Here is a 16,050-nt window from a genome sequence, read left to right on the forward strand (position 1 = left end):
TTAATACCGAATTCCAACAACCAACTAGAGCAGAGCTGTCCAAACTACACACATTTGCGGGTTAATTAAATTAACTACAAAAGATGAAGCGCCGCAGAAAAAAATGCAGTTATCAAGCAAAAAAAAAATACGTTCCGGGAATTCCCCAAATAATAGTAAAATATAGCTTCAATTTTAAATGGGAATGGAATGTTGCCGGAATAAAGATAAATTATACCAAATATGGATTATTTTGACAAATCATTCTATTATCCGTTAGTGAAACGTAACAGGCGAATCAATATTTTTGTTTACATATTCAATATCAAGAACAGAAGTCTATTTATATCAATATTAAATTCATTAAAATTTTACTGTATTTAGAGTTTATTGCAGACAGTACATATTATGGGAACACACACACTGCGCTGACCTTGAATTCTGGAGTTCAGAAGGTGGTTATTTGAAATAATTATGGCGGTGACATTATTACTACACACATTAACATAATTATATATAAACATCGAAAATTTACATCGAACAATATAAAAAGTATGTGTATTTTGATGAGCAGTGGCAATTTACTGCGTTCCGGTTCGAAGGGTGAGGGCGGCCATTGAGTTCGTGAGGTACAGTTGATACCGCGACCTCATGTCTCAAGCCCAGTGACCAACAAATAACACGAGGCATATCAAGAGCTTATCCGCATCTCTGAACGGAATCCTTCCTTTTAGCTTTATTTAAATTTAAACTTCAGTTACATTGATTTATGGCAAAAATCAAACTGGGTGTTAGGAGACCGCTTCCGAAAACGAAGACAAGACTAGTACTAATGACACCTTTGATGACGGGAAGGAAAAAATCGATCCTGATTTTAAAAAAATCGTATGTTTAAAACGTTTTATTAGCATTATTTACGCTCCATCAGGTTAGAACAGCTAAATAAAACAAAGCGGTCTTCTTATACCCAGTATACAATAGAACCATGAAATTTTATTGCTTAGATGGGTGGACGAGCTCACAGCCCACCTGATGTTAAGTGGTTACTGGAGCCCATAGACATCCACAACGTAAATGCGCCACCCACCTTGAGATATAAGTTCTAAGGTCTCAGTATAGTTACAACGGCTGCCCCACCCTTCAAGCAGAAACGCATTACTGCTTCACGGCGGAAATAGGCGGGGTGGTGGTACCTACCCGTGCGGACTCACAAGAGGTCCTACCACCAGGATCACCCATGGATCAAGGGTTATTTTTAAGACACAATAACCGTATCAAATCATCGATTTCGATTGGCATTCTCCATTTTTATTTATCGCTGAGAGCAGCATTCGTCCAACACTAATCAAAAACAATGAGCAATGCTAATGAGAATTACGATTAGAATACCTACAATCGTACATAGCTGCGGCCCCTGAAACTGCGATACTTTTCAGACAAATATTTTTTTTTGTATGGAAACTATCGACATCTTGTAGCTGATGGCCCTAACATATGTCTTTATTTGTTATAAACAAATAGACTAAATTTTATCAATTAAAGGTTTTAAAAATTTACAAAATCTTTCATTAAAAATAAAATATAGGATAGGTAATTTGTTACTGCCATCAACGGGAGCAATGAGAAACTAATCGAAGCGAAGCCATCTAGTGGCCGACGCCCGTAAACATTTTTGTTGAGTGCTTCAGTTGCTTATCTATAGCTAATTTAATTGTGTACTATCTATGGTACAGTCGCGCCGTCCCCAAAACAAAGGGACACAAACCCAATATCGTGTGGAATGGTAGAACTTACGGTGTTCAGATCCTCGATCCTGGTCATGACGCCCATGGCCATCTCCCGGCGGTCGGCCGGCGACTCCGGGCACGGGTACAGCGTCGCCCTGAAACCTTCGCATATTTTCTTGACGCGCGTCTTCAGCTGATCGCCTTGGAAGAATATGATGAACACCGATTTGTAAACCTGATCCGACTGAAAAACAAAAGGATAATGTCAGCTACTTCATTTCGTTCATTTCGACGAGATTCTGAAATAGAATAACGCGTTGGTATCCTATAAAGCAGCCTTTCCCAAAGTGGGCGATAACGCCCCTTTATGGGCGCTGGAGGACCCAAGGGAGGCGGTAAGAGAGCCAGAAAAAAAGAGGGGCGTTTTATAGAGGCCGAGGAGGCGATTTGTAATTTCATCTAGGAGGACTCTTAGACACCGACTGAGCTCTCGCTATAGTGGTTCTTAAGTATGTGAAAAAATGGGGGCGTTAAAAAATAATTTATTCTCAAAGTGGGCAGTAGACAAAATAAGTTTGGGAACTGTTGCTATAAAGAAATGCCAAGGACAGAGTACTGACAGATTATTCATTGATTTTTATTGCCCTTGTAGGCAGATGAGCATACGGCCCACCTAGTGGTAGGTGGTTACCATCGCACATGGACTTCAGCAATGCCAAGGACATAGCCAAGCCGCTGCCTACGGTTAAGTACTCTCCACAAGTCTTGTTTGAAGGACATGTCATAGCGCTCGGGAAACACCGTGGAGGGGAGCTCATTCCATAGCCGGATGGTACGTGGCAAAAAAGACCTCTGGAAACGCACTGTGGATGAACGCAGTGATACGTCCAGGTAGTATAGATGAACTCTACTCCGGTGACGATTGATATATGGAGAGTGAATATTGCAATATGGTATGAATGAGTATATCAGAGGAAGTGTGAAAGTAGCCCCGGTAATCAACAAATTAAAAAGCGAACGGTTAGCGTGGTATGGACATGTGATGCGTAGAGAAAATACGCATGTGACTAGATGTATGGAAATGGTAGTGCAAGGTAGAGGGGGAAGAGGTCGACCGAAGAAGACATGGATGGAATGTGTGAATGACGATAGGAGAGAGAGGGCTGAGTGTTGAGCTGACGGCTAATAGAAGAGAATGGAAGAGAAAAATTATCTGTCCCGACCCCACCTAGTGGGATAAGGTGGAGAAAAAGAAGAGAGTGAATGTTGCAATATAGTTCCAGTTCAAGATTTTTCTTTTATTGCTTAGATGGGTGGACGAGCTCACAGCCCACCTGGTGTTAAGTGGTTACTGGAGTCTATAGACATCTACAACGTAAAAGCTCCACCCACCTTGAGATAAAAGTTCTAAGGTCTCAACTATAGTTACAACGGCTGCCCCACCCTTCAAACCGAAACGCATTACTGCTTCACGGCAGAAATAGGCAGGGTGTTGGTACCCACCTGCGCGGACTCACAAGAGGTCCTACCACCAGTAATTACGCAAATTATAATTTTGCGAGTTGCAATAGTTGATAGATAGTTGTACAAAATTTTATGGGAACACTCTTTGACCAGCTGAGAAGTGCGCGTTTGGGATGGTATGGACATGTGATGAGACGAAATGAAAATGAGGTTGGTAAGAAAATGTTAACTATGAATGTGGAAGGACATAGAGGAAGAGGTAGACCTAAGAAGAAATCGATGGATTGCGTGAAAGATGATATGGTTAAGAGGGGAGTGAGCGAAGAAATTGTATATGATAGAAGAGTATGGAAGGAGAAAACATGTTGCGCCGACCCCAGGTAACTGGGAGAAGGGCAGGATAATGACGATGATGATGACTCTTTGACCAATCGACTGAGGAGTCGTAAAGCTCTTACTGATGATGGATCTTCCAGGGGCGTGTCGATCTCAGCCTGCCTCAGGAACACGTTTCCCCTGCAGGCCCGCCACAACATGCGCTCGAACGCCGGTATTCTCTCCCTCAGAATCACGCCCGCGACGAAACTGAACACACGGGTATTACATTAGCAAAATCATATATCTTTTTAATTCTATCAATAGAGACTGTTGAATTTGAGAGAAATTTTGTCAACTAAAAAAAAAAACGAAATTTTTTCCAGCATAATTGACAAAATTTCTCATTCAAACAAATACCAATTATAATTCACGTGCAAAATACTAAATTATTAAACTTGATTGAGGGCAAAAAAACATCCAAATATTCGAAGCAAAAAAAAATCCGATAATATTCTATGTATTATTATAAAACTTACTATCCTTACACCATTATTTATAAGTATTTTTTAAACAGTTTTTCTGATTATTTTTAAAAAAACCCGTTAAAGGTCAAAAAGTATTTTCTTGTCGTATATTTTTTATTTATTTCAAACGCTCTTCCAAACAAAACTAATATGATAATATAAAATTATTAGTTTTTATTTGTTGAATAAATTGTGTTTGAGGACGTTATTTATTTTAGTTTATAGTTATATATTAACTCACCTTGTTCTAATATTATTGATGTTTTTTTTTTAATTTATACTACTTTATGGAATCGTATAATATGTTACAATTTCATAAAGAGTAGTCAGAATTGACCCTTATTAACATAGTATTAAAGACATTGATGTATTAAAACGTTATTTTATTTCAACTCGTAGTGCATTGTTCATGTAGTGCATATTTTAATCAGCGTTGTTTAATCATAGGTCACAAAGGTTGACAAATGATTTTCCTCTCTAGGAGTATGAATATAAGGGACGAAATCACAACCGTTGGCAGCATTTATCGTTTAATTACACTCATCGATCCTTTACGAATATCCTAATAATACAATCGAATCGTAAAAAATCATATTAGAGGGTGAAAGGCTATTTGGTTTAAATGATAGTTTTGCAACTTTACAGGAGAGCCATTTAGAGATTAAAAATTGGACAAAACATCATAACAATAAAAAAAACTTCTTCATCTATTCGAATGGAGTTAGCTTAATTGAAGTTCAATCAAAAACATCGAACTGTTGATTGATACTAATACCAAATAAAACGCATCTTTGATTACAAAGATAAATATCGCGTAGTAAGCGAAATGTCGCTTAAAACAAATAGCCTTTAACCTCTCGATATTATATCTTCGGATATCGCCTGTCTTAGTCGATATTAAAACTAGTTTTACGGACGAATATCGGATTTTTTCTGTTTATTATTGTTCTTATTTCCGACTTTTAGAGTACCTTATGACCGTTTTCGTGACGACGCCGGGGTAGAAAAAAAAAATGGTACTAGAAAAACAAGAAAATAAATAAATTGAAACCGTAAAATTAGTTTTAATTGCGTACAAAATCAATAATTCGCAGATTTTTAATTACACATACGAGATTAAAGGCCTTCGTCTCCGGCAGTCGAGTAGTTAAACTAAGTTTTATTTTTTTATTATGTCGTATTTTTTTCTATCGTCTCACTACTACATTAATTAATCAAACCTTTTAAGTAAATAAATTAATAATTCAAATAAATGAGCCTTGAGAAATGGGGTGCATGGTATCAGTAGCTATAAATATTTTGTGAACAGATATGAATAGAAGGGTTATTTTGATAACATCTTGAAAAGCAGCCCACGTTTTTTTACCATAAAATCATTTTTTCTTACACCATTTTTAATTAAAATTTATTAAAATTTATTTTTTGGTTGGATTTTCTATAAAAGCGTATTTTGTTAGTTTTTTTAAACTATTATATATTGTTGTTATAATTGGATCGATTGGCAACAAAGAGATATGTATAATGAAACACGTTTACGTATTAAATAATTCATATTTTAGCGGTCACGGTCGTCACCGCGATACAGTTACCATTGTAAAATAACATTACAAATTCTCAATTATATCCACGTAATTGTGTTCTGTTTTCTTACTAAAGAGTGCGTGTCTTGTTTATAGTAGGTAATATAGTTTTTTTCCTTAATATTTATAAGCGTTCTAAATGAATACTCAATTGTCTAGGTGGGTGGCGCATTTACGTTGTAGATGTCTATGGGCTCCAGTAACCACTTAACACCAGGTGGGCTGTGAGCTCGTCCATCCATCTAAGCAATAAAAAAAAAAAAAAAAAAAAAAAAAAAAAAAAAAAAAAAAAAAAAAAAAAAAAAAAAAAAAAAAAAAAAATTTATTACGTGTAGTTTTTATTGTAATGTGTGCTATAAGATGTTATTATGAAACCCGAAATTTTCCCATACGCTAGTCACACACACACACACACACACACACTACATTAAATGCAATAAAGAAATACATTATGTCTGTGTGCAATAGTGTCCTACAAATCAAAGCGATAAGATAGGGACGCGTTACGTAAGCTGTCGTCACATTACGATTCTAGACGAACATTCGTAATGAGAAGAAACTATGATAACGGATAAAAGAGATTTGGTGAAGTTGATTGTTCACGGATACCGTGGGAACGGAGTACTGAACCAGGTTACTTGTGATAAAAGAAAATTCTAAGTGAGATTAAGTCACAGCTGATATCTGAAATGTAAGAGACGAAGTACCTACAGTTTGGTGTTGCGTTTTGTGTGAGCGTTCGTAATTCTAATGCATTGGAAAGTTCCTAGAGTTCCATTGCAATCTATACAAATAAATAAAATTAGAGTGTCTGTTTGTAATAATAAAATAACCACTTTTTACTAAATGCGTAAGTATTGTATACTGCAGTACATATTATACCAAAATATATATTTTATTAAATTTTTGTGTCTGTCTATCTGTTTGTTTGTTCCGGCTAATCTCTGGAACAGCTGGACCGATTTTGACGAGACTTTCACTGATAGGTAGCTGATGATATAAGGAGTAACTTAGACTAGCTTCGCCCTGCGGAGTCATCCGCTATACGACAATAACCGCAAGTAACTCAGCTAGTTCAATATAATGTTGCAAAGGGAGTGGTAGCATATCCGTTCGCTTTTTCGGTCATCACGGGACATAGATCTTCGGTCACTAAAGGGCATAGGCTCAGTAGTGACATCATTACGTTAATGTCACTACCGAGCTGATGGTTGGAAGAGTCAATTGTTCGGTATAACCGCTGTCATTTCCTTTGAGCCTACCGCTTGATTACTTCGTAACGAAACCGGTCGGAATGGCATGATACCTATCCTTATAGAATCATAACACGCCCTCTTTTTCTCCTTGCCTTTATCCCACAATACGTATGGGATTGCGCAGATGTACTATTTGCCATGCAAACGCAACTAACATCATCTCTGCATTCAACCCCTTCTCTCGCATATCCTCTTTCACACAATCCATCCATGTTTTTTTTGCTCTTGAAGGTAGACGAACATACGGCCCGATTGATGGTGAGTGATTACCGTCGCCCATGGTCTTCAGCAATACCAGAGCCAAGCCGCTGCCTATCGTAGGGTTTTAAGACGCTCACACAATCACAATACGCCCTACCACCAGTAAATGTCAGTTGCCGATCGAAATATGGTACTATAAAACCGCGAAACATTGCAGCCTATTTAACTAGAACCTTGTCTCGCAGCTCTCAACTCATGCTTAGCAAATTCTCTATCTTAAATCGAAGCGCTTAGGGTCGGTATTTCTTTAGCCTGATTAAAACAATATTTCCATTAAGTTTATGTCTATAGCTCGTCAGTTTGAGTGACCGGTGATCAGTAAATTAATACAATGGCTTCATTGTGGCTTCGTTGATGGCACATTAAATCTAAATTTATATATACAGTGTGAAGCCACAAGTTCGGAATGGATCGTAAATTACAAAATCGCAATCCTGACTGAAAACCATTATCTAGAGGCTATTGTTGCTTTGTTAGATAGAATTCAAACTAAAAACGAACATTCAAAAACCAAACAAGACCAACGGTAACTATATAGTTTCGAGACCAGCGTTTGCGACTTTAATAGTTACTCCATTAAAAATACATCACACAATTACTTTGAGACAAAAATTGAAACGGGTCACAAGTCTGTGAGAATATTTATACAAGCCTGGCCATGAAGACTGTTAAGACAATAAAAATGAGTAACAATAATAATAACTGCTAAGACGGCACGAAAATTAAGAACGGTTAGTCGGTAGATAACTCAATTGTTGAGTTAAGCTCGCCATTTTATAACTTTTCGCAATTGTTGTATTGTATTAACTGTGTGTACAATAAAGAATAAAGAAAATTGATTGTGAAACAATACTAAAACAACGGCCCAGTTATTAATTACGATATCGATTGTGGAGCGGGTAAAGCTATTTAACGGCATCATATTTATGGTCAAAAATGATCCTTTTAGCAAAACTCTGTACTTAAAACTTGATCTACACAAACGTGGCGAAAAGGGAAAGATTATGTCATTTCTTTGGCATAATTAGTCTTGAAGTCTGGTCGCCGTCTACTCCCGATCTCAATCCGCATGATTATGCTTTGTTGTCTCTTTTAGAGAGTTTAGCGTGTCCTAGATACCACGATAATTTGGAATCCTTAAATTCTTCCATAAGATCGTCAGTCAATGAAATTACATATTGTATCTGCAAACCTTTCTGAAAGGACTTTATTAAGGTAATTCTGTTATATTAATTTATTCACTATTGTGACACACATACTCAATGTTTTCCGGGTAAGAATATTTATGCCAAGACCATGTCAAAGTTATTCATTCAATTAAGAAATATTAAGAAATAGACTGCCCGAATTATAACCTTTGAAGTAAGTGGTTAAATCAAAGATCCAATGATTAACCTCGGATGTCATTCAAAAGATTCCGGTTTGTTTCGGTTTTAATGGCACTAACAACCTGTATCAATGTCATATTGGGGTCATTGAACTAGTGTCCCAATGACAGTGACATTTCGTAAGTCATCGGCAATCTCAAGGAAGTGTTACGGCTGTTTAAAAAAACGCAAAGAAATAAATATATATACGTCCTCAAGTTTGCAGATGTCACAATCAGAAACGCCTGTATTTGCATATTATCACGTGAGATGACTAACACCTACATTTATTAACTTCAACATACATATTTTATGGCAAAATATACTCTTATGACATTTTAAAATTCAAATTTCCTTATTATTAAAGCAGTTTAGTTTTCTTTTTTTTTCTGACAAACCCGCAACCCGTCGTCGTGATGTTTGTGAAATAATTTCTTTGAATTTTTATTTAGTTGTTTTATTACTTAATTTTGCAAAACGCCGTAGATATGACGTATGATATCTACTGAATACATTATCGAGAAACAATCGAATAATTGAATGACATAAAATGAAAATTCCCCGAAAGTGAAAGAGAGTGATATTGTTTGTATTACTAATGTATTTCTTGTCTTTAGTACTTTATAAATTCACATCGTGCTCTATCGCTCAGCAACATCTAAAGAAACAGCCGACTGATTAAGTGGGTAATGGATTATTGTCAAACCGTATCTTTAGATTTTTTGATAAGTGTTCATACCGACGGCATCATTCATACTAAAGTCAATGCGAATAATCGGGTCGGTCGAACTTAATTCTTATTAGGGAAATTACGGATTCTAGCAGACCACGAGCGAGATACATATATGCACACTGCACTAGCACTGATATTAAGACTACTATTGTATCGACTGCTCTCGATGCTGCGTTGAAAACAATTCAACAATCACCACACACACACACAACAATCAAAACAACAAATTGAGCACAATAATTGCGCAATCAATTGATTTCGCAGCGAGCTTTTGTTTTGCATTTCAATTCCACGTGTACTTTTGTGCATATCAATTGCGGTCCAAATTTGTCAGTCACTCTTTCACATGAACCCACTCGTTTTCTCCCAAGAGCTACATCAATTTCTGAGGAATGTTTATAGAGCGTCTGTTACAGCTATTTGGACACTCAGAATGTCTTATGGAGGGGCTCTCTTGAAGACCCTTTTGTTCCAGCTATTCCGGTGTCTTTTCCCAGATTTTTATTGTTTGAGCTGTACATCCAAAAGTTTACTGCAGTTTTGAGGCAGTTGCTAATCTCTGTGTTACTTCAAAATCGATTACTTTCTCCAGTATAACAACCGCAGAATCCTGATTAACACAGATTCTATTTCAAATATTGCTTACATGGATGAATTAGATCTCGACCCACCTCGTCCAGAATGGTTACTTAGGTCAGTCTTTCTTGTATTGCGTAACGGCCTGTCCCATTAAACTGGTTCGAAGGCAAGATAGTGATACCTACTCGTAAGAACTTACAATAGCCCCTACCACCAGTTAATAGTTAGCGATCGTAATGCGTTCGTATAATACTCAGAGAACGCTACTACCCATTTTCCGGTGAATCCCCAAGTTACCTTTTACGGAACCTACGAAATAAAGTAACAACTAAGCAACATAAACAACAATCATTCTAATTATCTATATCCAGTACCAACATCTAAATCATTATTTATAGTTCTGATGAAAAAGCGCAAATATCGTAGGACGTAGCGTAAATTCTGTGTATTTACGACGTTCGTGACGTCACACACTTAGGTCAGCACACGTCACCTTGGCAAAACACCAATGTCTCCGTCTGGTAAAATACACACCAGGATTCTGGAAGCCGTCTGGACTTTCGCATATTTTGGCAACGCACGTGCGGTAAACGCGATGTTCGACGCTGAGTGGGTAGCGCGACTTTTTTATATTACTTATATCGCAATTGTCTGTGATAGATGGACAATTTTCACACGTTTCTCTGATCACGCTTTCAATTTTAATCGTTCAAAAGAAAATACAATTTATAATAAATAAGGACGAGCTAAAAATCACTCAAACATTATCACTTATTAACAACACATGTTCTTCTTTTTCTTCACCTTATCCAACAAGGTGGGGTCGGCATAGTTAATTTTTCTCTTCCATTCTCTTCTATCAGCCGTTAGCTCAAACTCGGAGTGAGTTCTCTCACATATCGTCATTCACACACACACACATATTAACAACACATAATCTAGAAAAATTCTACATATCAACGGATGGGATTTCCACAATGTCCAACTCGCACCGATGATCAAAGTAATTACGTTTTTTGTGGTACTTCAGTATTAAATCACATAGACAGTCATTTTGGCCAACAAGGTCGTCGCATTGCTTGTAGCCAGAGTTATCACTATAAGACCTGTCTTAAATTTACGTAGCCTAAAAGACACGCTCCACGTGAAACTATTGATATCAGTAATTATCAACACAGTATATTCTCGATAATTTTCATTCAAACTAATTCAGGAGACACTCATCATAAATTATAATACGACTCATAACACATGTCAGCCATTTATTTTAACAGTACGTGCAATTAAATCCTTGCGTAAAGATTGTGAATGTTATGTAAACAGTCGCCTATAAAATGATGTATTATACATAGATATATACCTAGAGATAAATTTATTGCTATGTAATGCAAAATGGAAAGGACAAGCCGTTCATTTTCTAAATACGTAGTAAATAAAAAACTGCTGATTAATTTTAGACTAGAGGTCCCGCAGTAGTCGAAATTCGACTATAATTAATTGGAATTGTAAGTTTGTACACTATTATGATTGTATTTTATACTTCTATAATCACAAATTTCGCCAAGACTATACTATAAAAATATTAACAAAGACAAACAATATTTAATCTCAATTTGACAACAGACGTCAAGAACAAAAGTTTGACAATAAATAGTATGCATGCGTGTGTGCGTCAAATACATGGTATGTAGTGTGTGTAATGTTTTCTTTATTGATTTAATGTATCTTTTATGCATTATTTAAAAAAATATTAGCATTGTGCACTTTTTCTCTATATTCTCTATAAGTGTGCAAAATTTCATACTCGTCCGTCCGCGCAATTTTCGTAAAAAGGGATACAAAGTTTTTGCTTCACGCAAAACCCTTTTAACTGGCGTTTAACGTAACTTTCGGTAAACAGTTTCGTTAATCATTGATTAACTTGCTTTGCCTTATAAATTTTATTAGCTTAGACTGGCAGAGGACGAATCGATTCAAATGCACGACTGGCCATGTAATTAACAATGACAATCGCTACCAAGCTACCAAATGTACACTATTGAACACTGCACTGTACGAGTCAATGAATTTTGGTAAATATTTCAATCAATACGTGCCAGTTTTGTCATCTTGTTAACTTACCTCAGCCTCTGCATGATAGATGTTAACCGATAAATAAAAACGTTGCTTACATCAATGTCTTTCTATAAAATATCACAAATACATCCTAGTTTGTGTCGATAGCATACGAATGTTCATTTAAAATTGTTGTTGTAAAATTATTATTTGATTGAATTATAATAACAAAAATTAAATCTCAAACTTTGAATCAGAACATGCTAAATATATTATGTTCTTTTAAAAAATCCAATACAATAAAAATCATCTACACAATCCGAGATGTTTTTGCGTCCAATGCGTTATTCATTCACAAATCATGTATTATTGCATGTGTTATACAATTTAGCTTGTGTTCAATCTCAATAGTAACGAAGCAGTCAAGGTTTCGTTCGAACATATTGATTTATTTGATTGTATCTAGGCGACTTTTGACTTGTTTTATTGTATCGCGAGTGATAAAAATAAACGGGACATTACAAGACATTGTACTTTTTTTTTTTCTTTTCTGTTTAGGTCGACGGTTGGTCGGTTAGTTGGTGGACGATCTCACAGCCCACCTGATGTTAAGTGGTTACTGGAACCCATAGACAACTACAACGTAAATGCAGCCACCTTGAGATGTAAGTTCTAAGGTCTCAGTATAGTTACAACGGCTGTCCCAGCCTTCAAATCGAAACGCATTGTTCCTTCACGGCAGAATTGGCGGGTTGGTGATGTCTACCCGTGCAGACTCACAAGAGGTCCTACCACCAGGATGTGGTGCCACAGCCCACCAGTGTCATTAAATATGTTATTTACAATATTATTTCTATAAGAAACGTGCAATTATTGATTGTAGAATTGCCGCTTAATGGTAACTATCGCTAAGAATCAAATCGGCACCAAAAGTGTGAATGTGGGTACGTCAGGCACTTCCCGCCCATCGATTTCATAAGTTTTCGCATTGCTCTAAATAGTCAGACAGGCTCACCTGGTATTATATGGTAAGCTATTAATCCTGTTCCTTCACAGTGAAATAGCATATATATTGAAAGAGACGCATATTTTAAAATAAAAAATTTTAGAGGAAAACGCGTATTTTTTATTTTAGTTATCATTACCAGTTTATCTCAAAAAATACGACAAAAAAACCATCTAGTGAACAGGAAATCATGTAGAATCGAAATTGAATGCCCAATCTGTATCGGCAGAATTTCAGTAACTATATAGACGTGAACCCAATTTAATCGTCGTGGCCTAAAGGATAAGACACCGGTGCATTCGTATGTAGCGATGCACCGATGTTCGAATCCCGCAGGCGGGTACCAATTATTTCTAATGAAATACGTACTCAACAAATGTTCACGATTGACTTCCACGGTGAAGGAATAACATCGTGTAATAAAAACCAAACCCGCAAAATTATAATTTGCGTAATCACTGGTGGTAGGACCTCTTGTGAGTCCGCACGGGTAGGTACCACCACCCCGCCTATTTCCGCCGTGAAGCAGTAATGCGTTTCGGTTCGAAGGGTGGGGTAGCCGTTGTAACTATACTGAGACCTTAGAACTTATATCTCGAGGTGGGTGGCGCATTTACGTTGTAGATGTCTATGGGCTCCAGTAACCACTTAACACCAGGTGGGCTGTGAGCTCGTCCATCCATCTAAGCAATAATAAAAAAAAAAAAAAAAAAAAAAAAAAAAAAAAAAAAAAAAAAAAAAAAAAAAAAAAAAAAAAAAAAAAAAATTGGTTGTAAATGTTCACTACGAAAATATATCAACGGCCGTCTGGTGTAGTGGTAAGTGACATGGTCACTACACAAGGGGGTCGCAGGTTCGAATCCCGCCAAGGGAGGATATTTGTATGATAAATATAAATGTCTTTTCCAGGGTTATGGATGTATGTATAATATTAAATCTCTTAAATATATGTATGTATAATAAAAATCTTATATTTATATCCGTTATCTGGTACCTGTAACACAAGTTCTTTACGAACTTACCACGGGACCAGTTAACGTGGCGTGATTGTTAGTAAATATTTATATTTATTTATTTATATCTGGCTATCATTCGTTAATGAAACGTGTCGCAATGACAAAAAAAAACGAAATTCAAATCAAATACCTTTTCATTTAATTTAAATTAACTGTTCAATTGGACTATCACAAATATAGGAAAAAATGTATTCAGGAAACGGAAATCAAGGACAATGTCGAGCGCCATCGAGTGTGGAAACGTAGGTACGAGTACTGTACAAACGATAAGAGTTGATTACACAATAATCACTATTACGACTGTAGAATTATCACGTCACGGTGACATGTTTTAGTTGAAAATTTGGAGTAAATTTGATGGAACGTTACATTTTGTCTCAACGAAAAATAATTGCGTCTTAAACTTTTATAGGATTTTCCGTGATTTTAGATGCAGGTTTGGATGTCGCGTCGACAGCGAAAGGTCAAAATGCTTAATAATAAACTATTGTTTTTATAAAACTCGTAATGATCGCGTGAAATTTTTAGAATCAGTGTGGTTAGTGCAATTTTTTTAACGTTCTCGTTGGAACAGCGCCCCTAGCGGTAAACGTCGGCAATCGTTCCAACTCCATTTAAAGAGTTAACGTTACGCTATCGAGAAAGTTAAAAAACTCGCACTAGGCACACAAATATTCCACGAAGAAGAAATGCGCATACTATCTTCAAAGAATTAATACATCACAAATAACATAACAAGACTTTTTTTTTTCCTACCTAAGCTGGTAGGTAGCCTGGAGCGGCTATTCCAGCGTAACCGTAACTAGTAGGTGAGCTCACGGGGCTCAAACCTGACGACGATGCTAACACGAACCCTAGCAAGAGTCGTGCTTCGCAGAATCTCATTACATGACGCTAATGGATTTGTACTATTAAGTTTGAACTCTGACAGCAATGTATTATTTCAGCGTTAATAATCATTATTTGTACAGCGAATACAACTACGAAAGTCCGGTTTTTCCTCTTAGCTGCCGCGCGTGATTACGAGTTTTACTTCGAACGACAGGATAACAGTTTTTATAGTGTAACTAATATTTCGACCGAATGTCTCAAGGTTGGCCAATCACGTTGACGTGTTTCTAGTTTCTGGTAAGTTAACGGCAGAGTCACCGCGAGTTCCTTAGAACAGCGGTCGGGGAACCGGGGTAAATTACTCCAAATGGGGTAAAATGTAATTTTGGGGGGTAGAAATGAAACTTCTGTGAGTAAAAAGTATATATTTTCGTTTTTTTTTTTTTTTTCGCCATGGGGTAAAATAACTTACACAAAAATATTTTGGGGTAATAATTAAAAAAATTCCCCGACCGCTGCCCTAGAATGACCCTTCTCCGCTTTGATAAAAATAGTTGTTCCTTGGATGTTTCTCTTGGAAAACGTTTGTACGGAATATACTCGTGTTTCCCCTAACATTTTTTAGACGGAACGTTTGATCTCTATGAGATTAAAGAACGTTCCAACTCGTAATCTTAAAGCTCGCTGAAAACTGTAAAATCGGTCGTAAACATTTGAACTGAATTCAAACATTAAAATACACGAGGAAACGAATGATGTCAACAAGGAATGAACAAGGAATGTTCTCGTATTCATTTTTAAACAAAAAAACTGAAAATAATTGTCAATGTTAACGATACCAATTCCATTGTAAGAGTGAGTGGCAGAGTGGTAGGTAGCCCTGAAGAATTTGTTGGATGGACGAGACAAGTGAACTAACTCAAGAATTCAACAGCGAAGGAGCGTTTGCTGATAACTTTCCCGGTATCTAGCAGCTCAAGGGCAGTCAGTAGCCAAACTCTTTGGCTCCTGCTCGCGTTAGGAAGAATCGTTCAACAGCAATGAGAATGGATCAGGTGGATCCCTCAGGACGTGTCTAGAGCGTTGACAATGGTTGACTAATGAGCCATAAAAGAAATCGTCTCGCGTCGCAAAGTAGTTTTCCGATTCTGACCACAAACATGCTCATATAAAGGTAATTAAGAAATTAAACATAGCAGTTATACCACTATAATTATATTTCTTCATACATTGGTATAATATTTCAAATATACTTTCATAACGACTTGTTATCCTGTGAAAATTAAGGGGTAATAATGAAACCTTTTCTAGTACATATCACAAATTATCTGAATTTCGGACTTGTTACTGATAG

General features: G+C 36.6%; 1 protein-coding gene across 6 annotated transcripts in view; it reads right to left on the reverse strand.

The window, feature by feature from the left end:
* The window catches only part of LOC114245249 (V-type ATPase subunit a family protein Vha100-1), a 39,741-nt gene that overhangs the window by 10,185 nt on the left and 13,506 nt on the right, over nt 1-16,050 (reverse strand). For all 6 annotated transcript variants that reach the window (XM_028177346.2, XM_028177348.2, XM_028177347.2 and 3 more), the window contains 2 exons: nt 3,629-3,755; nt 1,774-1,950 (listed from right to left, as the gene is read on the reverse strand). In XM_028177346.2, coding sequence (XP_028033147.2) covers nt 1,774-1,950; nt 3,629-3,755 — 304 coding nt within the window. The remainder of the gene's footprint in view (nt 1-1,773; nt 1,951-3,628; nt 3,756-16,050) is intronic.

The sequence above is a fragment of the Bombyx mandarina genome, chromosome 09 (assembly GCF_030267445.1).
Source record: "Bombyx mandarina strain Sakado chromosome 09, ASM3026744v2".
NCBI classification, from domain to species: domain Eukaryota; kingdom Metazoa; phylum Arthropoda; class Insecta; order Lepidoptera; family Bombycidae; genus Bombyx; species Bombyx mandarina.